Source organism: Pelobates fuscus, chromosome 3 (genome assembly GCF_036172605.1).
Source record: "Pelobates fuscus isolate aPelFus1 chromosome 3, aPelFus1.pri, whole genome shotgun sequence".
In the NCBI taxonomy this organism is placed as follows: Eukaryota; Metazoa; Chordata; class Amphibia; order Anura; family Pelobatidae; genus Pelobates; species Pelobates fuscus.
In genome coordinates this window covers 236167451-236191379 of record NC_086319.1, presented here as the reverse complement: position 1 = coordinate 236191379, position 23929 = coordinate 236167451, and the positions used below count along the sequence as shown (strand labels likewise).

Below are 23929 nucleotides of genomic sequence, written 5' to 3'. Positions count from 1 at the left end.
TATACAATGTAACATTTTTCTTCTTTCACTAGGTAAGTATATTAGTACTTAGGCAATACTGTACTTCGGCACTTTGACACTTCGGAAATTCGGTAATTTCTGAACTTCAGGACCTCGGCAATTCGGCACTTCAGCAATTCGGACATTCGGAAGTACCCGAATGTCCGAAATTCGTCCGAATTCCTATTCGGACCGAAACGAATTGCACATGTCTAATGACTTCTCTTTTTTTGATCTATGTCAGGGAATGTCTATTAACCTAAACAGTTCAAATTACTTCTGTGTGCTTGGAATATTATTTCACATACAATTTTGTTTTTCATTGTCCTCCAATGTCCATCTTAGATGTTCTGCATGTTGAAAAAAATGCACTTAAATAACGATAGTAAGAAATAAAAAATCTTTTGTGCTTTTCATGTTCTTCGCTTATTATAGATTAAATACTTATAGAACGGGTCAGGTGTGAACAGAATAAATGACCAAATTTTTTCTTGCTTCTTTTATTTGTGTTCAGTAAATTAAACTATTTTTTTTCCTAATGTTCAATCAGGGCTCGAAAAAGTATCCCAGATGTTTATGCTGATCGTATAATATCTGAAAGCCTAATGACAGAAGAAGAAGTATCAAGCATAAAAACTGCATATTATTCAAAATTAAGTGACCATCTTACCAATATGACATTATACAGCCCACCATCCACCAATCTCCAGGCTCACTGGAACGAGATGGTTGAACCCTCGCCACGGATCACCACGTGGGACACTGGTGTTCCTGCCGATCTACTCAAGTTTGTTGGGGCCAAGTCTGTGGAGGTTCCTGAGGACATAAAAATGCACAGCCACCTTCTCAAAATGCATGCACAGGTAGGAATATATTCCTATACAATTTAAATGAACTCTGTTGTTCATAGTTACTTTTTCAAATTATTTAATCAGTATATTGTGCTAGCTTGAATGGTTTGAAAATATTTATTATATGTTATAAATAATGAGCTGAGAGAGCACTCATTTTTCATGTTCTTTAATGTGCAATAACATAAAAAAACAATGTTTCAACCATTTGACACATTGTTTAATAAAGGCACAAAGTCGAAAAGTAATTTTCCAATAAAGGAATAAAATTTTCACTATAGGAGTTCTGGACATCTGTATTTGTTTTATTTTGTTTATTTTTTGTTTATTTATCTGTTAAGACTTTGCTAGATATGCTATCTTGGGACCGATTAGAACTGATGCCAGGTTTTCCACTACTTAAACTGGATATAGAATCTGTATTTGTCATAAGTGTTTCCAAAGCAAACTACCCTTAAAGTGGAATTCCCAAGATTTTTAATACACTTTTTTTTATGATCACCACTTTTCAACAAATGTGTTCTGGATCTGAAAATTAATATTAAATGTAGACTAAACTCTTCTATTTTGGCTCCTGAAAATCATTCTAAAAGCACTCTGTCCCATGTCCCTGGGAGATAGCAGAGACAAAATAGCTGTTTTTTTCCTAGACTCATTATTATTATTATATGATTTTTTTCCCTTGTGAATTCTCCAGTACTTCAGTTTAGTAATTGCATCTTTATCATGAATTGGATCATCTTCTCCGAGCCATATTATAACATCCATATGTAAAATGGAAATATGCATTTTTTAATACATAAATAGACCGTCAAATGTGCCTAATTTTAGAGGAAGAGGATTTTTTAAATAGTGTTTTACAGTGGATGTAACTAAAAGGTGTTTTTCTTTATTTTCAGTCTAGAATACAGAAGCTCCAAGAGGGAATAAAGTTAGACTGGGGCACAGCTGAAGCTATGGCATTTGGCACATTACTTTGCCAAGGTGAGTGTTTAGCTTGTCAGAGCCACCACCATTTAGTTAGATAATAGTATCAACGATCAATCCATTGCCATTCAGTCAATTCTCAGCAGTGGTGTAACTACGATTTGGTGTCACCCGGAGGAAGGAATATGAGAACTCTTAGTTTCTCTACGCAAGCTTTTGTCCATTCTAAGTAGCTTGCTGTTTGGTAAATGCCCGTTCAGGTCTCAAAAATGTTTTTGCTCACTTGTGCTATTACAGAAAGAACATGTTCTGAAGCGTAAAGTGTCACCCAGTGCAGTCATTCATGATGTAACCACAACCCCCTTAGTAATGGAGAGATCTCCTCTGTAATTTAGTATGATATATGTATGAGATGTGTGTGGGGGTTGATCAGGGGGATGTGCGTGAGGTTAGCTGCGTGTGTTATAAGTGTGATTGTGTATGGAAGGCCAAGTGTCATTGTGTTTGGGGGTTGTGTATGTTGTAATAAAAATTTTTTAATTGAGTAATAGGGTTTTCTTATCGGTTGCTTAATGTGCATACTAATTAGAATTTTCAATACATGACATTTTCAGTGACAAAAAGGCTTATTTATTTTTTTACACTTAAATATCTCTCATAGTCATACAAATACACATACACACATTCATGCAAGCTTAAGTACACGTACATACTAACACTTATTATTATTTATATAGCGCCAACAAGTACTGTAGCGCTGTACAATGGGTAAACTAACAGACACGTAATTGTAGCCAGACAAATGGAGGAACAGAAACAGAGGGGTTGAGGGCCCTGAGCTTACATGCTAGAGGGAGTAAGGTATAGTGACACAGAGGGTATAGGTAGGGGTAATGAAATAGGTTGCTAGAAAAGTATTCACTGGGAACCTAGTAGGTTATTTTTGACAGTTTCAGGTGAGGAGTCATGGGGGGGAGGGGGTGGAATGATATGCTTTCCTGAAGAAGTGTGTTTTCAAAGATTTTTTGGAAGGAGTGGAGACTGGGTGAGCATCTAACGGAGGAAGGAATTGAGTTCCACAGGAACGGTGCAGGCCTGGAGAAGTCTTGGAGGCAAGCATCAGAGGTGGGAGAACGGACAGAGGATAGACGTAGGTCTTTGGCAGAGCGCAGGGGCCTCGACGGGACATACTTGTTTATTAGGGAGGATAGGTAGGTTGGAGCAGCATTATGTAGGGACTTGTAAGCAAGCACCCGAATCTTAAATAGAGCCCTATATCTAACTGGAAGCCAATGCAGTGACTGACAGAGGGGGAAGGCGTGGGAGGTGCAGGCGGACATACACCATAATACAGACACAATTATAAAAAACAAACACACTCTCTCATAATAGCACAGTGCACTTATACAATTCTGACACTTTTTAGTCTGTTTTAAAGACACAACGCACACTCTCTCATACAGACACCGTTATACACACGCAACCATACAGTCCCATACAGAGGCATATACACACACTCCTTCAAATACACATACTCATAAACATACAGACACAGTCATACAGAAACTCAGACGCACATACACAAACTAAGGTTAAGTCCGTTCCCAGAGAAAAGTATGAAAACTAAAATTCTTTGCGTTGTGCACTTTAGTAATGTATGATGACTGTGTATCAATAATTTATTATATATAGACTTTTAGTCTAATATCAGTGACAGCAATGTCCAAGCCTGTCACTAAAGTCCCTGTGATTGATTGATTAGGCAGGCTACAGGGCCTACATTTTGCCTAATAAATCCCAGTGACTTCAGTGACAGGTTTAGACACGGTCACTAGGATTAATTAGTCTAAAATATCATATATATAAAATCGTTACATATTCTTCATATATTACTAAAGTGCACAATGCAAATATTTTTCCACATACTTTTCTCTGTGACTGTCCCATTAGAAGACCGTATCTAAAATGTCTGCACTGTGTACTTTAATAATGTCTTCACACAACAAACTAACTGTAGTAATGTACAACAGTCAGGGTTAGGAACCGGCCAGCAGCAGCTTACTCTGGAGGGCTCCCAGTCCCACTCCTCACCCCAGGGCCCAGCAGGGAGGAGGCCATTAACGCAACGAGGAAGGAGGCCTCCAGAATCTAGCTACACATTCTGGATTCTGTATATTTATTTTTTTCTTCCTCCGAGTTGCTTATCACATTGCCCTCGCTGCAGTGCTGCACCGGCTTCTTGAGGGGTCATCTGCGCTGTGACAGTCACTGCACCCGCAGGTGAAGAGATACCAGGAGGGTTACTCGAGCAGTGTAAGTTCCTGCCTGGTGTCACCCCGTGAAGAGGGTGTCCGGACCCCCCTAGTAACCCCACTGATTCTCCCCTTTAAGAGAACAGTACTACACATAATATATTTCTGAACTCGCCATACTGACATATAAAGTACTTGCTGAATTATTACTTATGATTGCTGCACATACAGACTCCAAGCACCATGACTACTTCAAATCACTGAAGTACTTGAAGTAGCCCCTTAAGGTTTCCCTATTGGATATATTTTCCCCTAGTGTCTCTGGGAAGAGAGGAGATATAAATATAGAGAGCTAAATGTAGAAAATAAATTAGCAGTACTTTTTTTTTTGTTTGTTTTAACTTAATATTTTGTTTTTTGTTGTGTTTCTGATGGCATTCTATTTCTGTACATATGTAATGTGCATAGCCTATTTATTTAATTTCTCCCCCCGCTTCCATTTTTTTTTTTTTGTGACAGGTTTTAACATTCGGATTAGTGGACAGGATGTAGGCCGTGGAACGTTCAGCCAGAGACATGCAATGGTGGTTTGTCAGGAGACTAATGATACCTACATTCCACTGAACCATATGACAACAGACCAGAAAGGTTTCTTAGAGGTATAATATACCTGTACATGATAACGTTTTGACTGCATAGGAGAGCAGTAGACCTCTAGATTGCGCTACTGATACATTTGAAATACTGCTCTAATGCTAGCAATAATGAGTTGTAGTTCACAAACATTTCTCCAACCTTTTATTTCCGGCATGAAGTTGAATAATACTTTTTGTTTATGAATGTTGTCTTAAAAAGGCATGCTTCTATTTTTATTAGCCTACTTGCTTGCACATTTTTCTGCTTCCAACACATTACATTCAAGAAATGTTCACTTGCTGTCTAATATATCCCACCCCTTGACAGGTGCTATTGTAACAATATAATCCATATTATTCACTTCACCTGTCAGTTGTTTTAATGTCGTGGCTGATCAGTGTATGTCAATGAAAAAGGTAACACATAAAAATAGAACGTGCTGGACAGACAGTGTTCTGCTATTGTTATAAGAATTGTTGTTGTTGTTTTTTTTCTCTACAGGTCAGCAACAGTGCTCTGTCAGAGGAAGCGGTCCTTGGCTTTGAATATGGAATGAGCATTGAAAGTCCCAAATTACTTCCAATTTGGGAGGCCCAGTTTGGAGATTTCTTCAATGGCGCACAGATCATATTTGACACTTTCATTTCTGGAGGTATAACTGTCTTTCCTACATATTTCTAAATAATTCTTATATGTACAAGGTCCTATAGGCTGCAAACCTAGTTCTTTGATAACCAATATTTGGTTAAACCCTGACTCCGACAATGAACATAACTTTGATGCCACACACTACTCTCCTAACAGCCATGCAAGCTACAGATGTAGATGGTTGACTGAGAAGCCAGGCACCTTATTAATTTATAGTAGGGTATGGCAGTGTAAAAATGTACAGTCTTTTATGTTTTACAATTTTAAAACTTTGAGTATTAAAAGAGCACTATAAGGTCAGGAACGCAAACGTGTATTCCTGACCCTATTGTAATAAAATCACTATCTGACCACCCCTTGCTTCCCTAAATATAGTAAAATCCTACCTTTCTTCTACGATGTGCAGCGCTACCCCAGTAATCACCTCTAGTAGGAATATGAGGAATAGGCACTGGAGGTATTCCTAGGCTGAAATGTAAACACTGCAATTTAACTGAAAGACAGTGTTTACAGCAAAAAGCCTGAAGGTAATTATTCTACTTACCAGAACAAATTCAACAAGCTATAGTTGTTCTGGTGCCTATAGTGTCCCTTTAAGTTTTTAACGTATTGTTTTTGGGGGGAAGGTTCCTCTACTTATTCAAACTTTATAAACAATATAACTGTGTAGTGTTATGAATAAATGTGGATTCTCAGGCGCAATGGTCCACGTGGAGGCATTTGCAGTGGTTTGCAGCTATCTTTCATAGTGTTGCTATTTCCTGGACGTTATTCATATTAATTTAATAGGTGTTTTGTAATCAATTTGCTGATTAATAGCACAGAAAATGTAATGAACAGAAGACAGTCAGTCAGCTCAAATGAAACCTAATCTGTAATTAACTGCTCAAGAATATGTTACCTTTTGTGTTTACTGCAACAGGTGAAGCTAAGTGGCTGTTACAGAGTGGTATTGTGATTCTACTTCCCCATGGCTATGATGGTGCTGGTCCTGAGCATTCTTCATGCAGAATTGAGCGCTTTTTACAGGTTCATTAAAAAATTTCACATTATGCCATATTTGTGTTTTATAAAGAACTAGTTGATTAATAATATTTAGTCAGTGGCAGAACTAATGTAGAGTTGGCCCTGGTGCAAATATTTTTTTGACCAGTCCCCCTAGATGCCAAAAGATTCCCATACCTAGCGTGGGTAGATCCCTTTCTGTTGTACAACTCACACAATGCTATGCCAGCAGGGGATCTACTATTTGCCCACCTTTGCAACGTTGTATTTGTGAACAGTGTTTGAGCATTTGAATGTGAACAGTTTTTTTTTTTTTTTTTTTATAGAGTATATATGTGTCTGAATTGTTGTATTGTTGCTGTTGAAATGTAATGGGGTACTTGTGTGTAGTGTTTTACAATTGAATGCAGGAGTGTGATTGTATGTAGTGTTGGTGTTTGAATGAAGGGATGTTTGTATATCGTTTAAGAGTTTTAATACAGGGGTGTGTTTGTAACTGGTGTTTGCATTTGATTGCAGCGGTGTATTTGCATGTTGTCATGGTGTTTGGGCATACATTCCAGAAACCATACACACATACACTGCCACATACATAAATTGAAATATATAAATACACATTAACACACCGATACTGACACATACACACACATATGCACACTGACAGATGCACACCTTGACACAGACAATCTGAGAAGCACATATACATGTATTTTTTGTATTTTGCAGCCATCCTCCTGTTAGCATACCTCTTGTGTGCAGGAGGGAGGTTTTCTTGTGGTCCTGCTGCAGCTGGCTGTGCAGCCGCTCCGGTGGAAGTTCGGCCCCTGTAATTAGTCACAACCCATTTTCTAACATGTGATCTTTACACTCATGTATTTTTTTTATTTGTGTGTGTGTGTGTGTGTGTGTATACTCCTCTGGCACTGCAGGGGTTAAATCACCATGAGAGGATATGCAATTTTACATTTCACAATTTATTTATTAATTGAAGAAGTATTTGCTAAATTTAGTCAACCGTAACTAAGATTTAAAAGATTGAATTAACTCTTGTCAGGGATTGGCTATTGAAGCCTGAGCTTTGCAAATCAGTTTTCAACTCACTACAATGTGTTTTTAATTAATGTTTGTGTTAATGTTTTATTTTGTGCTGAATGGCAAGATTTCTGGTGTAAATAGTTTCTATTTGTTTCTTGTGAGTATGCTGCAGGAATAAACTCTTCATTTCAAACCTCTGTTTTTATTGGTTGCCTTATAGAATGCTTTCATCAAAATGTAATGTCTACTTTAATTTTTTTATTTATTCATGTTTTGTGTTTATTTTTTATTTTTTTAGATGTGTGACAGTAAAGAGGAAGGGGTAGATGGGGATACCGTTAATATGTTTGTAGTTCACCCAACTACTCCAGCACAGTATTTTCACTTGCTGCGCAGACAGATGGTGCGGAATTTCAGAAAACCTCTCATTGTTGCATCCCCAAAAATGCTTCTAAGATATCCGGTAAAATAAATCCTATTGTCTGACAGCAACATCTTACAGCACAATGCATATTTACTTATGACACAGAGTTAGTCTTTCATTTTACTGACAAGCTGTTATTCACTAATTTATTGAAATAAAAACTGAATTGTAAAATGCATATTAAATTAGACATACACAGGGGAATTCACTAAAGGCTGCCTGGATTGCAAAATCCAGATATTGTTCATGTAATTTAACAATTGTAATTTAGAAACCAAACTGGTCTGAATTTAATCCAGATTTCAGCAGATTGAACATTGCCAGGCTGAATGCTGTAAATTTGAGTCTGAAAGCTTCAAATCCAGGTCTGGCTTTAAAAATTAAAAAAATTAAAAATCTTAAATATTTGGCAAATAGTTTGTTTTTTTTTTAAAGGAAAAAAACACTTAGCAGCGATTGGGTTAGTTTGTGGCGGCTGGCCAGAGCTTGCTAACTTGTCTACTAAATTGCTGACATACCTACTAACTTGTTAAAACTAGTGACCGGGCAGCCATTGCTGCCCACTCACTAGAAAAGTACCCACCCATGGGGATTGGGACTGTAAAATAATTGGGGTGGGGGCTTTTAAATCAGTAATGGGGTGGACACATTATCCACCAGTTTTCAGCACCAGTTAAGTCAATTAATCACGCAAACGACATAATTAGAAGGCATACATGCATTTTAAGCTAACCTATAGTTATCACTATATTGAAATTTCCAGTTTGACTCCACTTGTAGAACATTTATTTCACATGATATTTACAGAGAACATACTTTGCTCCAGCCTTCCTTTCAGAGCTGATATGTAACTCACTCCATAACCAAAACATGTTTTAACAATCCCTTTAAAGATGCACTATTGATCATTTTCAGTGATTACTAAATTTGCTTTAGTCTGCACTGTATCCATAGTTAATGAAAAAACTCTTTAGTTGCTACTTGTTACTATAGGAAAAATTGAATCTGTCCCTAAATTTTCAAGATCAGTGTATATAGGATAATAAAACCATATTGAAAAAATAAATAAATATATATAGTTACTCCAACCAAAGAACAGCGTTTAAAAAGCAAAGCAGTATAAAAAAAACCAAAAACATATTGTTGCATTGTGTAGATTATTAGTAGAATATAATTTCCCGGTTTAAAATAATAGTCTGAAAGAAAATGGTTAATTTGCATTCCAATATATTTTTGTCCAGGCTGCTGTTTCAAGTCTTCAGGATATGGCACGTGGAAAAACATTCAGACCTGTTATTGGAGAAACACTTGTAGATTCTAAAAGGTAGTGGTTTTTACAACTTTTTTTACTACTATTTTTTTGTAAAAGCACAATGTAAACCATCCACAAAGTCCATCACCTTGCCTTGCTCCAGGACATATCATTTCACTGTGCCCTTGCAATCTATCAGTCTTGGCATACCATAGCATCGTTGCATAGATTGTGCAATGCTTCTTTTTTTTGGGGGGGAGGGGGTTGGCGATAATATTTTACATACATAGATATTAGCTACACATTCACGGTCACCTCAAAATGATTTAATAGAATATTCCTTTATCAAGTACAGAAAGACAGTCCAATCCAAGTGGGGTCAGTGGGGGGATGGGGGGAGGGGGGTGTTGTGTGTGTGTGTGTGTGTGTGTATGTGTGTATAGTTATAGGTGAAGAATCCTGTCATGTACTAAAGGTAGGGATACATTTTTCACACTTTCTTATTTTATTTTATTTTTTACATATACTTCATTTAAACAAAACCTATTTACTTTCAATACTTGATGAAAGGATTATTATGTTTTAAGGTGGCAGTTGTCCTTTAAGATAAGCTTAACTGAGGGAATGTGCAGAGTTTAAATTAAAACCCACCATTGTGTGACCCAAAGCAATCTATGTTAAATAAAGTGATTGGCATTTAGCGCCATATTTCCCCTGCATCTTAAACTGGCATACTACTAATCCATACTAAAACATACTACCTTTCCTCACTAAAAGGATTGTTTTCACTAACGTACAATTGTACTTTTGAACCACTTTCCTTTTCTTTTACTTATGTCCATTTTAAAAATCTTAAAAGTATAATTTTATATGAAAGAAATGCACATATTTCTTTGATCCTTTTTCATATATATTAAAAGGTAGCAGGGTAGTTAGATATTGCAGTCCATCAAGTCTTTAATCACTATTTATTATCCTACAGTGTACATACAGTGATCCTTTGCTCTGGTAAACATTACTATTCTTTGGCCAAGCAAAAGGAAACACTGGGAGATCTAGGACACAAATATGTCATTATCCGGCTGGAGGAACTGTGCCCCTTCCCATTGGACGCACTGCAACAAGAAATGGCAAAATATCCCAATGCCAAAGGTGAGTTTATCATTTGCATTGTGGCATTAGTCTGTTTGCCACCATTAAGATCAAGGCTACTGTGCATTTTACATAGATCTCCAGACTCCATTTAAAATCACCTCTTGGTTTAAAATTGATATGTTATGTCAGTGCATGGGTTGGGATTGAAATGAACCAGCGTACAGTTGGTTTGTCCGTTGGATGGTCTGGACACCATTGAGTTTAGTGTTTGTGTCCATGCTGCATTACTAAGCTCTTTATTATTAAAGTAATACTCCCAGTTGGAACTAGCCATTTGTTATGCATTGTATAGCGTATGCATTCTATGTATGCAAAAACAAACCTTCCAGAATATTAAAAGATAAAATAAAAGCCAAGCATACTCCCTTTTAAAGAGACGCTGTATCAACTATAACCTACTCATCTCAATGCATCTGTTATAGTGCCTGGCGTCTCCTAGCACTGTCCCTCCATTTGTAAAAACATTTTGGAGGACTTTACCACTGAATGAGGGCCATGTTGCTCGTGTTGGGAAATGATGAGAGCTGAAAGTGGCAATTGGGTATGCAGACTAAACTAGGCTAGCGAGTATCCAGTGTGGGGCGCGATATTGCTCTAAACTCCGTCTTAGTTGACTGTAAAGCCTGGGTATAGTGTAAAACATGCTTAAGTAACAGGCTTGTGCCTCAGGCTTACAAGATTACGCAGAAAAGAAAGTTAGATGCTAGTCTTGAACCCGCATCCAGCGTGATTATAGCAGAGTCACTGCTACTAGTAAGGGCATTAATAGGACACTCGTAGTGAGTATTTAGTATGTTAAGATTTGTAGTGAAGAAGTCGTTAGGCTTCAGTGAGATTATGGTATGTAGTGAAGACTGCCATTATGCAGGCTATTCAATCAGGACTAGCTCCCCTCGATTGGCACTTATGCTGGTGTGGATTGTTTAACTAACAAGATACATCTACAGTGTTGTTGCTTGCCTGATTAGTGATGCATGAACAAACATAGGCAAACATAGGTAAACATTCTGTAGAGGGACAGATAATTCAAATGAAAGATTACTAGCAAGGGCTTCTGGGCAGATAATAAATCAGGGTAAACCATAGGTGAAAGTACATAACCGTTTCCAAGACTCTGGCACGAACGGGTAAGTTCAGTTAAAGTTCAGCCGACCCCTGATACCGGGAAACGCTGGCGCTCTGTCAGGCAGTTCTTCTGGGTCCTGAGCACACGTGGGGGTCCACGCTTTTCCCCAGTGGGTCGTGAAGGAGCTCTCCGCTGGTTTCGTCTCCCTGGGTGTTGTCTCGCTGCATCTTGGTTAGCGTTGCCGTGGGCTTTGCGGATGGTAGCGTGCAGGCTTGTACTGTGCCAGTCCTCGGTTTCTGGGACCACTGGGTGAGGTGTAGATCCGAGCTTGTCTCGTGGCTCGGGACGGTGGATTGAGGCAGTCGAGTGATCCGGCTCTGTTTCCCGCCTTCTTCGTGAGCTTCGGTGCCGCTTTGTTTTGGAGGTCGCGCTGTGTTTGCGAGGGGGGTACCATTGCAGGGTGCGTCGCTTGGCCGGGCGGATCCACGCCACCATCTCCCTCATTGCCATCCGATGGGGCTGCCTTCTGGCTTTGAGCTTTGCCCATAGGTAGGAGCATATCAAGCTTAGAAAGTCCCCTGTGTGCGTGGGTGGTGTGATGCGTGGGTGCTTGGCCTTGGGCAGCATCCGCGACGCCATCTTAGTTGGGTCCTGTAGTCTTCGTCTATTTGACGACTGAGTCGCTTGTGCGAGTGTGATTGTGGGGGTAGTCGTCCCCAGCGAGGACCGGGATGTCCCCCGCCGGTCCATAGGGGGCTGGTTCCCGTTTAGGAGTGAGCCCCAGGCCGGGAGATCGGTCGTCGTCCTCAGGCTGCAGGCTTTGCTCCCGTTTAGGCTGCATGGTCGTGTGAGGCTTGTCCGTATTGTATCGGTACCGGGGTGGTATCGTTATGGTCCCACTGCTGTTCCGCAACTGATCCCGGTCGCCGGTAGCCATAAATACTATTGTGTCGATCGGTAGCCTCGCATTTTCGTCCATGGTCGCTGGAGCTCTTAGATTGTGCGGCTAGCCATCTTGGCTGTCAGGCCCCGCCCCCCCCTATTTCTGATATTATTGGCTAATGGTTCAACAGATAACACATATAATAACGGAGAGAGAGGGCAGCCCTGTCGGGTCCCATTTGAAATAGTGAACCATTCAGAACATAAATCTTGGCCCACTATTCTAGCCGTAGGATTAGAATATATTGCAAGTACAGCATCCAAAAACCAACCCTTTAAATCCAAATTGTTCCATTGTGGTCCGAAGGAACTCCCATCTGACCCTGTCGAAGGCTTTTTTCACATCTACCGACTTGGTCAGAAGAGGAGTTCCCGGGTGTTATTACAAGATTGCCTACCCATCATAAATCCTATCTGATTCGGATGAATCCGTGTCGGTAAAATTACTTTTTATCTTTTGACCAAAATGGGCGCATATATTTTAACATCCACGTTAACTAATGAAATAGGCCGGTAGTTAGTTACATCAGTAAAAAGCTTGCCTTGCTTTAATATTGGAGTAATATGTGCCCTTAATAAGTCATGAGAGGCTTGCCCCTTATTTGCTAACTCGTTAAATGTATCAACCAATAAAGATATTAACTCTTTTTTTTTTTTTTTTTTTTTTTTTAATTCTTTATTTTTGTCGTGCATGGTATAACAACAAGCTTGTTCAGCCACAACAGCGGTCACAAGCAGTAATGTAACGAACAGTTAAAACATAACGTGGCATATGAGTATACGGCACAGATATTAACTCTTTTTTAAAGACTTTATAAAATAGATTGGAATATCCATCAGGACCTGGTGCTTTACTACTCTCCAGTCTGCTTTTTGCCACATCTACTTCCTTAGCTGTAATAGTTTTATTTAAATATTCTCTTTGGGGGGCCGAGATTTTTTTAAAATTAGAATTTTTAAAATAATCCTCAATCGGAACTCTCTCCGGTGTTGCATTTAGATTGTATAAATTCTCAAAGAAAGATCTAAATTTATTCGCTATATCTTCCGGTTTATAGGTATTATTATCTCTCTCTCTTAATTTAAGTATCTTACGATCTATATCTGGTTTCTTTAATTTATTCGTTAAAATTGAGTCCGCTTTGTTTCCTTTATAGTAGTATCTAATATTAAGTTTATTTAAATTTCTTTCTATTCTAATCCTAGTCAGTTTATTAATCTTTTCCTGACAGTCCTTAATGGCAAGAGCCTTATCCTCCATATAATTAAGTTTATTAGCTTTAGACAGATGATAAGATTTAATATAAAGATCTGCTAGATCACTTTCCCTACTTAATTTCTGTTGACTTGCAAGTTGAATCCAATAACCTCTAGTTACCGCTTTAAACGTGCACCACAGGCATTCCTTGGATATTTCGTCAGATGAATTTTCGAAAACAAATAGTTTAATTAATCTCTCTATATATTCAATATTAGTTTTATTTTTTAATAGATAGTCAGCAAGTCTCCAACTCGGGAGTATTCTATTCTGTCTATCCTCCACTTCAGTTATAACCATGTCATGATCAGACCAAGTATTTTGTATTATACTAATAGTTAGAATTGCTCTTGAAAAACTCAAATTACCCAAGAACATATCTATTCTAGCAGAAGAGTTATGAGGGATAGATTTATGTGTATAGTTCTTATCATTAGGGTGTGCTAATCTCCAGCAATCATATATGTCTGCCTTCTTAATGGCTCTATTGAATGCTGCTGTCTGTTTCTTTAAAACTTTATCTATTTGTTGATGAATTGCTAGATGTTTATCCATCTGAGTATCTAAGATGCAATTAAAATCGCCCGCTATTATAATTCTGCCCTTTTTAACTTGGTCAGCTAGATTTAGTATTCTAACTAGCGTTTTTATCGGATCTTTATTAGGTAAGTAGACATTAAAAAAAGTATACTCTATATCATTTAATAGGCCCAGTAATATAATAAACCTCACATCTGGGTCTATGAAGTTATATACACATTCAAATTTGATTTCTTTAGAAAATAAGACTGTAACCCCGCATTTTTTTTTTATCCTGTAAAGCAGCTGAATATATTAGAGGATATTTCTCATAATGCCACAAAGTCTTTGACTCCCTGGTCCAGTGCGTTTCCTGAATAAAAGCCACTTGAATTTTTTGTCTAATTAAAGTTTCATACAAATAAAACTCTTTTAACAAATGAATTAAGGCCCTGAGCATTTAGGGATAGCATTCTAACCATATTGATATCTAATTTCTTATTTTGGGCTCTCTGACCATACAATCCAAATACATGACCAATAATTATATTTACACATAACAAATAATAACATAAAAACAATCATAACAATCGTCTACTTGGAACAGAAAATCTGAACCAAGTACTGGGTGCCCATTTGGAAACCCACAGGGAGAATTAAGGAGATTAGAATGGCCTAAGAGGGAAAAGTAGGGCGGAAGCGGAAAAGGGAGAAAAAAAAAAAAAAATCCCAATATTTCCTATCTCAAATCTTGTGCAATATCACTCCAGTGAGTATTCATTAATTTTGAGTTAACTACTTCCATATAGCAAACTTATAAAAAAAAATCCATCTAAGTGTTCATTATTTGTAGTGTTATGTCCACCCTGAAGTATTAGAAAGTTACCCCCCAAAAAATAAAAATAAAAAAAAGACCTTATACTTCGACCTCATAAACCAGTAATCCGTCTCTTATATAACTACCGGATAATTTCTAGTTATAATTACTTAGACTTTTAAAGAGGGATATTAGTTCAACAACTACAACGTCAAAATGTTTCTAGTGAATTTAGTGAGTCATATACTATATCTTAAAGCTAATTCTTAACTTAACAATGTCTCTTACAAAGTGAAACATATTATACCAGCCTTTCATTACTGTGCTACATATTTAATCAAAAAGTGCTATGCCATATTGTTAAAGGGAATCACCTCCAAACCTTAATTATCTTATATCGTGGGTCAAATAACATATATTCCTACAATATGAAAAACAAATCCTTTACCACAGCAATCAAGTAGATATTAAAATAGTAATGATTTGTATAGGTAATGTCAAGATTACTGTTTGATCCAGCACGTAGAACTGTATAGCACGGATGACAAATAAGTAACGTATTACCGGTCCTTAGAATGGCCGGATTTAACGTACATAGAATAGTTAAAATACTAGCCGAGGTCAGGGAACACAGACGCAGCGATGAGGAAAGCCAGGAGTCAGGATACCAGAATATAGAGAAGTCAATAAACAAAGCCAAAGTCAAAAAACAGGTAGAAAACTAATAACAGGAACGCGCTCTCGGACAACCACAAGGGAAACCACGACAGGGCACTGAGCAGGATGAGAACTGGGCCTAAATACCCCTCCTTTAGTTCTGATAGGCTGTAACCGGCCTTTGACCCCAAAGTCAGTTACCAGGCTTCATTTGCATAATTGCTGCTCAGCATTAACCCTTCTGTGGATTAGGTTGCTGCTCGGCACAACTTTTCCTGTGTGGACAGTAAATGTCATTAACCACATTTCTATAAGCAGATGAATACGTGACAATTAATTTAAAATACCTAAATATAAGAGACTTACAAGTATATGTTTTCGTGCCCTGTTTTAAATTGATATATCATATCCATTGTACCAGAGTGTTTCCACAAAAACCTTAGAATTTACATCAAAAACCTATACCCTCCTTTTTATATATAAAAAAAACTTTCACCTTCAAAAGGGGGTGTAACGGATCGCCTGGCACCCCGACTTGGTACCTCCGTTAATGGATGCTCCTAGTGCTTCCTGAGGACTCCAAGCACTCTGGCAGACACCACAATCACCGAACCGATGCAGCATATGAACCTTCTCAAGCATAGGAATGCTGTAGACCATTGAATAGGAACCATACGAATAGGCTTGTACTCCTAGCAGTCAACTGGAACAGCATGCAATAAATCCTTCCCCCCAATAATGAGACGACACATCACTTTGAGGGTAAAACAGGAACTCTGGACTGGCTCATCCAGCCTGGCTTTTATTTCCAACTCACACATACAGGCCACACCCAGGGGGAGGCATAAAAGAACCAATGACCTAGATGTTACCTCTCACACATCCCCTCCCCTTAGTGTGACACATAATCCCATTATTCATACAGTTTAAAATATACTTTTTACACAATATTTATAACTTCAAAACCATACATCACATTCACACAAAATTACATATCCACAATCAATCCATTCAGGGGAACAACATATAAAAAAATGGCATGGATCAGACCAGGGGTTCAAAAGTTACTAAAAGTATCTTTTAAAACCCCTAGCTTTACAGGGCCTTCTATGTGCTGGAGAAGTAATTCAATTATCTCCCAGCACAGAGACAGACTCCATTAACCACATGGTTGCAAAACGACATAAAACACTTTAAAATACATAAAGTCACATTTTACACATAACACACAGACATTTCACATATCCCCAGATAGCTGGGATCTGAGCGCACAAAACTACCGAATAGCGCGCAGATCCTACTCACACAGTACAATTGCCATGGAGCTAAAGTCTTTCCCATAGTCTTTCATTATGAATAGGCTCCATGGTATAGCTATCTGGGGTATCACATTCCCATAAAGTCTGGTCCATAGTCCAAAGGCAAGAGGCGGGCTATCGGCCCCCTCCAAGGACACGTGGCGAGGTCGGTTTCGCCACAATCCCAAAAAGTCCCAATATGTCCATAGATGAGTTTAAAAGGGCCAGCAACAGCAATATACAGTATAACAAGCCCAAATATAAATCTTTAAATGTACCAGTTTTCCAGGGGCCATAGTCAGCGGGTAAGAGGCAGGCAGCCAGGCCCCTCCAATGTGGCGAGGTGGGTTCCGCCACAGGGGGATATTAGTTTGACAACTACAACATCAAAATAATTCTGATAAATTTGACGAGTCTTAAACTCTGTCCTAAAGGCTGATTCTTAGAATATCCGTATCTCTTATAGAGTAACACATAGTATGCCATACTTTCATTACTATGATACATAATTAAACGATAGAGCTGTACCATAATTTTTAAGGGATAATCCCCTTTAAGCCATAATCATTATATATCCTCACACAATGAATATTAGGTACTAGGTATATACTAGGTATATGAAAAAAAAAAAAAAATATTCTACAACAATAATTAATAAAGCTCCCCCCTTCCCCTTACCCCCCAAAAACCTGCAATCTATAAATGATCTTTTAGCCACACATGAACAAGTTCTACTGATCTAAAGGTATTCCATCTGTCCCTATAACAAATTTGCAGAGCTGAATAATGATTCCATTTAAATTTAAGATTGTTTCTTTAAGGAAGGAAAGACTGATGAAAACAAGTTTCTTCGTTGTCTTGTAAAGAAGGAGATATCTGAACTTTTATAGCCTTAAATTTATCTTCCTCCATAACTATGTTCCTTGAAGCCTGATAGAGTTTAAGCCTAAAATCGAATGAAACGAATGCCACAATTACATCTCTGGGGAATTTCTGTTCTTGCTTTTATTGAAAAAGAGGGTGAAAGCGAGACATCTTAGTATCCAATTGTTCAGTGAATCCTAAACAACTAAAAAATTATTTTAGAAAATCTTCAAGTTTGTCGTCTGTGATGTCCACTGGTACAGACAGCTCATTCTTAATATCCACAGATAAATCTTCTAAACACGCTTTTAAAAGAGAAGGTTACCATTTCTCTATCTTTAGCCATTGAGGGTGAAGAAATAAGTCCGACTTGGGCAGGTTCTAAGGTGGATTGTTCCAGAACTTCTTGGCTTTCTTGTGGAACAAAAAAGCGGAAAGTCTTTTTTCTTGTTTTTGACCTTTCTTCTCTGTTTTAGTAAGAGCTTTATTGTCTTCCTTTTTTCTGGTCGACATATCTCATTAATCTATTTACAATACTTTTGGTGCAGTTCGCCTTATATTTTTCAAACAAGTGTTGGGTATTCAGAGTAATCAGCAGATCTTCAAAAAAAAAAATCAATTTTTTTTTAATTTTTTTTTTTTTTAAGACCACTCACGCCTTATAATGCTTTGAAAAAGCTGAGTGAAAAGATACAGGGGGGAGCAGGCAAATTTTGGATTTTTTTTATGGGAGCAGGGAGCAGGAAGCTGTCGCTTTATTTAAAGCTATATAACAGAATTCTCTTTTTCTCTCTCTTCCTTCTATTTCCCTTCTTCTTCACTCCTCTTCCCCTTTCTCCCTTCAGTGCTACATCCAGGTAATTTGTAAGCCTCACTCACACTCACACCTCATCCTTATTATTACCGCCTTTTCCTTCAGTAATCCGGTAAGGTTCTGGACCCCTCTCAAAGAAATGAACCGGCTGAGATGACCCCCACAGTATTGCTGCTCCAGTAGCCAAATAAGATTAAGATCTCTCAGCAAATTGTCCTATGTGAGCTACCGGTAGCCAGCTGCTTCGAGCAGGAATCTCGAGCCGCAATCCCGTTCAGCGTCTCTTCTAACGACGGCTTCTCCCCTCTCTCCGACCCGCCAATCTCCAGCTCCTCCCCTCCTGACGTGCTTGTTACATCATCACGTCCCACTTCGACTAATAGTCCAGCATTAAAAACTGTTTAATGCTCTATTATTATTTTAAAATTTTATGTTTTTTCTGTACTGCTCTTCTATAAATTCTTCTTCTGTAATGTACTTTTGAAATTCAATAAAACTACAATCTAATTTTTTTAAAATGGTTTAAAGGGACACTACTGTCACCAGAACAACCACACGTTAATGTAGTTATTCTGGTGAGTATAATCATTCACTGCTGGCATTTTCATGTAAACACTGTCTTTTCAGAGAAAAGGTAGTGATTACATAACCCCATTAGGAATACCTCCAGTGGCCACTCCTCAGATGGCCACTGAAGGTGCTCTTTAGGACTGTGCTGCACAGAGTACAGCACTGCCGTTCAGGGTCTCTACGCTCTGCATGGAAACGCTGAATTTTTCTCATAGAGATGCATTGATTCAATGCATCTCCATGATGAGGGGCTGACTGACCAAGCCATGTTTGGCCCTGCCTCCGTCCCGTCTCCTTGCCGATTTCAGCCAACCAATGCTTTCCCAGGAATACATGTCTGAATGGAAGGACGGTGCTTTGGGACTCCAGACACTATAACCACTTCAATAAGGTGAAGCAGTTACGGTGCCCACAGTGACCCTTTTAATGGTTCCTTCTTCCGTGCTCCAGGAAATAGCTTGGCAAAGATGGAGCCTATGGAGCGTTAACTGTTTAAAGGGCCATGCATCACTTTGAGACACCTGTCTTATTCAAATGCTTTAGCTTTGAATGAGACAGTTGCCTCACTACAGGCTGAAAAAGCAGGTAAAATTATTTATTTTTCTTCATATTTACCTGCTTCTTCATTCTTATGCTTTCTACACCCACTCCAGGGGAAACTGAGTGATACATAAAATCCTATCCCTAGGAATGCTGGGAAAGTGCTTTGGGAATGCCTGACATAGTTACACATGTACAGTTTAAAGATCTCTTCACCTTGCAACATCCTGACAGGGGGAGAAGAGAGGGAGTCTGATCAGTGTTCTCTCTTCCTGCTGAACAATGATGCCTTGTTTCTGAGATGGGTGGATAAACATATAAACATTTATTACATACTTTTCAACATTGTTCTTGCTTCATACTGGTTTATTTGTTTAAAAGTGTTACCTCCGTGCAGATCTTGGGTTCAGTTCAGAAAAAGAACCTGTAGTTCAGGTATACGTTTTATACTCATGGAAGTTATTAGCTACATTACAATTCCCAAAAATGTTTCCTGTGCTTCTTTATGTATTACTGGATGCTGCAGATTAGCAGAAAAGCACAGGAAGGGAGCTGTATACAAAATTATACAAATGTAGCCATGTAAAATACTGCTAATTATTTTAGCCAAAAGTTATTAAAATGCATAAATGGAATGTACCTTTTTAAGTTCCTATCCAATCAGAAAAAGAAAAAACCTCCCGAGTCCCCACTAGCTGAAATCTTCTTAATGGAACATTCTGAGAACCAACATAAACACTCGCTTTACACTTTTTTGGAATATTTCCATGGTTTTCCCAAAAGCGGGAAACCAGGGAACAAAGTTGGAACAAGACCTGAAAATCCACACTGTCATGTTGAAATCAGGATGGTTGGGAGTAGGGCTAGTGTGGGGCCAGTTGCAAGATAAAATACAGAGATAGAGAGACATTGAATTAGGCGGACAAAATTAATCAGGGCTAGAAGGATAGGGGATTACAACAGGGCTAATGGGTCAGAGTGCCAAAGGGCAAGAGAGATTGGGGGCAGAGTGACAAAAGTCTAACTCCAGTTTACTCTGTTCACTGAATTCTCTGGCAGAGGTGGTTGGGGATAAAACTTGAATATTTACAGAGCCCCTCTACTAACCCCATTACTGTTGGTGCTGCCCTGTGGCTGAAGATTCTGAGGAGGCTCTACAAAAGGGTGTACACTGACCACTGTATTGACTCCAAAGTGTGGGAGGCCCTCCAGGTGGCTTTCCGCCTTCCTAGGCCGCTGAAGCCTGTCTGAGTGTGCAGTGGCTGGCTTCTCCAGTATGTTCAAAGCTAGGGAGTCTAGATGGAAAAGCAGCTTGGAAGTTAGAGCCCTACTTCTGCAGCACTTTTGAGACCAGTATTTAAAAACTTTAAGCTGGGGATTTGAATTTTTGCAGACCCCTTTCTCTGCTCTGACACCCTAGGACAGCATCCTTATGAAAGTACAGGGCTACTGGCCCTGCTTCACCAGTGTGAATGAGGCCTCAGCAGGTGCCGGCATTGCTGACTGAAGAGCACGTTTGGGTGCAATGCACCTCTGGCACCAACCAATAGCCAACCTGATTGGAGAGCATGTAATTTCATGGGAAACTTTGGAAACAATATATATATATACTATAAAATGTGTGTTTATTTTTATTTACTGCATATAATGCTTTCATTAATTTTAAAGAATTTATTTGGAGCCAAGAAGAACCCCAGAATATGGGTGCATGGACTTTTGTAGCACCTCGGTTTGAGAAACAGTTGGGATTTAAGGTAAATTTTTTCTGCTTCATCTCTTTTATGACGTTTAAGGAAGTTACATAATTATGACTTTAATGGCTAGCTAACACTTTCTGGATTATTCACTAAAACATGGAATATTAATTACCGTATTTAAAAGGCTGAAATAGTTGAGCTTCAAACCGAAGTTATTGGATAGACATTTTTATTTCCTTTTGGCTATTGAACTCTAATATATGCAGTACCTTTTTGAAATCGTAAGAATCTCAGGTTAATGAATAACCCTGTATGCCATAAATTTTCACCAGTATTTAAGTCCTTAACCTACTGTAATACCATGCCCAATAACCCTTTTTTACATTTAAAAAAAAATAAATATATATTTTAACCCGTGACTCAACACCCAGTCAGGCTGCCATTACTTTAGAGGTTTGCTTCTTTATAATCTAATACTTCATTAGATTTGACTGTTTTTTGTTAGTTGGTTAGTTGTCAAATAGCAATATCTCACAGTTTTTTGTTTTTGTTTACAGTTACGCCTTGTAAGTAGACCTGCTCTTCCTGCACCAGCAGTGGGTATTGGATCTCTCCACCAACAACAACAACAAGATATAATCACAAAAACATTTGCATAGCTGTACTAAATAATATTTAATATTTTAAATATGTGAATGTATTTCTGGACTACTGGGCTTTATTTTCCACTTTTATAAGTTTATCGTAATTACCAGCACTTGGTAGTTTAAGATGGAAATTTGAAAGTCTAAATTCAGTCTTCTCATCATAGGGATCAAACACTAAGAACAATGTTCTAGCCTGTTAGGAATGTTGGATGTGGCGTGTTTTTTTTTTTTTTTTAATATATATATCATTTAAGGAAGGAGTAGCCGGTTGGGAGGGTGTATTTCTATTAAAAATGTTATACCAAGCATGTTAAAAAAAAAATAAAAAAAAAAAATTCTATCGTGATTGGATCAACAAACTGTTGAAACTTCATTGACAACTAGCTAGACAACTAGCTAGACAGGAAACAAACAGTGGTCTATGACTTCATTGAAAATGCAGTATTTAAGGGACAACTTCTGAAGCCTGTGTGTGTCTATTACAGTATGTAATAATTATTTCAAATGAAATAAATAAACAGGATATATTTTACGCTTGTGTGTTTCCGATGGCTTGGTTAAACTTCAATATAAAATATTATTCTGTTGGTACAGATGGATCAAACTATATCAAGTTATTAACTCGCAGCTGGAAAACCTAGTGGCATTTTCTCTTTCAATTAACTTTTGTATAGAACAAATAGCTTTCTAATCTTCTTTTTAACCCTGAGGGTCTGTCAAGGTTTAGTAGACATCCAGTTTATGTAAATTCCATTCCTTTATGATTTTTGCAGATGGTCAGAAGATGATTTCTTGATTAATGTTAGCAGATATGAACACTTTAGGTCTGAAACAATGCAGTTCTATTATAACTATGTCCAGCGGGAACCGATACAATTGACTTCGTCCTGAAGGGGTTAATATACTGTATGCCTTTTTTTTTTTTTTTTTATATATCCCATGCCTAGAAGATGATTTTTACTTTTAACTACTACATGTTCTAACTGCTGGTGGGGGGGGGGGGACGGCAGGGGGGCGATGGAGACCTGCGGCAACGCTCTGATTGGCCAGATCTCTGATGGTGTCTCTGATGGCTGGTCGGGCAGACAGGAGGGGCCCTCAAACCTGGCAGCATACTGATCAAGCTGCCGGGCCCCCTCCTAGTCACTGACCGAGGACCCAACACAGTGTACCCTCAGGCGGTTTAGGCGGCTGCCTAAACCGCCTAATTAGAGAGTCGCCTTTGGGGTCAAATATAGCACATTCCATTTTTCTGTTTTTTCACATTGAAATTTGCCATATTAGTAATGTTACATTTGAGACCGTGTGGTAGCCCAGGAATGAGAATTACCCCTATGATTGCATACCATTGGCAAAAGTAGTCAACCCAAGGTATTGCAAGTGGGTTATGTCCGTTTTTTTTTTAGTAGCAGCCACAAACACTGGCCAAAGTTAGCGTTCATATTTGGTTTTGTGTGGAAAAAAGCAAAAAAAAACTAATATTGGCCAGTGTTTGTGACTAAGTGGCTACTAAAAATAAATGGACATACCCCATTTGCAATACCTTGGGTTGTCTACTTTTTTAAAATGGTATGCCATCATGGGGGTAATTCTCCTTCCCAGGGCCAGATTAAGAGCCCAGTGGGCCTGGTGCTGACAATTATGATGGAGCCTAATTACAGAATCTTATCGACTAAAAACTCTAAAACAACCATACCACCTGTTGTGGACATGAAATATTACTCTAATTTTTCTAGTCAGTAAAATGTCTGTTTACTTCATATAGTTCTTAATCAGCATTTATAACTTCATAATGTGATTTACTTAGTTTACCTAAAATGGCCTCTAGGGCCAGGGAGTTTCCCTTAGTCATCGAATAACATCCTCACTAACAAGATGGCCCTGTGAATCTGGGGGAGACCCGCAAGATGCCAGTGACATCACACCCGGTAGGACGAGCAATGAATCAACCACTTGACCCCTAACCAATTATTGATGAATAAATCAATGTTATCTCTGACAATGTTTATGATGTAACTTTGCTTTATAAGGGGCATGCCACCCCCTCTAATAAAC

At 38.4% G+C, this 23929-nt stretch overlaps 1 protein-coding gene across 1 annotated transcript in view; it reads left to right on the top strand.

The window, feature by feature from the left end:
- The window catches only part of DHTKD1 (dehydrogenase E1 and transketolase domain containing 1), a 104316-nt gene extending 82389 nt beyond the window's left edge, over window positions 1-21927 (top strand). Inside the window, exons 8-17 of the mRNA XM_063448223.1 lie at window positions 551-863; window positions 1751-1835; window positions 4550-4689; window positions 5168-5318; window positions 6237-6343; window positions 7653-7817; window positions 9020-9102; window positions 10013-10182; window positions 21199-21284; window positions 21785-21927. Coding sequence (XP_063304293.1) covers window positions 551-863; window positions 1751-1835; window positions 4550-4689; window positions 5168-5318; window positions 6237-6343; window positions 7653-7817; window positions 9020-9102; window positions 10013-10182; window positions 21199-21284; window positions 21785-21886 — 1402 coding nt within the window. The 3' untranslated portion in view covers window positions 21887-21927. The remainder of the gene's footprint in view (window positions 1-550; window positions 864-1750; window positions 1836-4549; window positions 4690-5167; window positions 5319-6236; window positions 6344-7652; window positions 7818-9019; window positions 9103-10012; window positions 10183-21198; window positions 21285-21784) is intronic.
- The last annotated feature ends 2002 nt before the right edge of the window (window positions 21928-23929 follow it).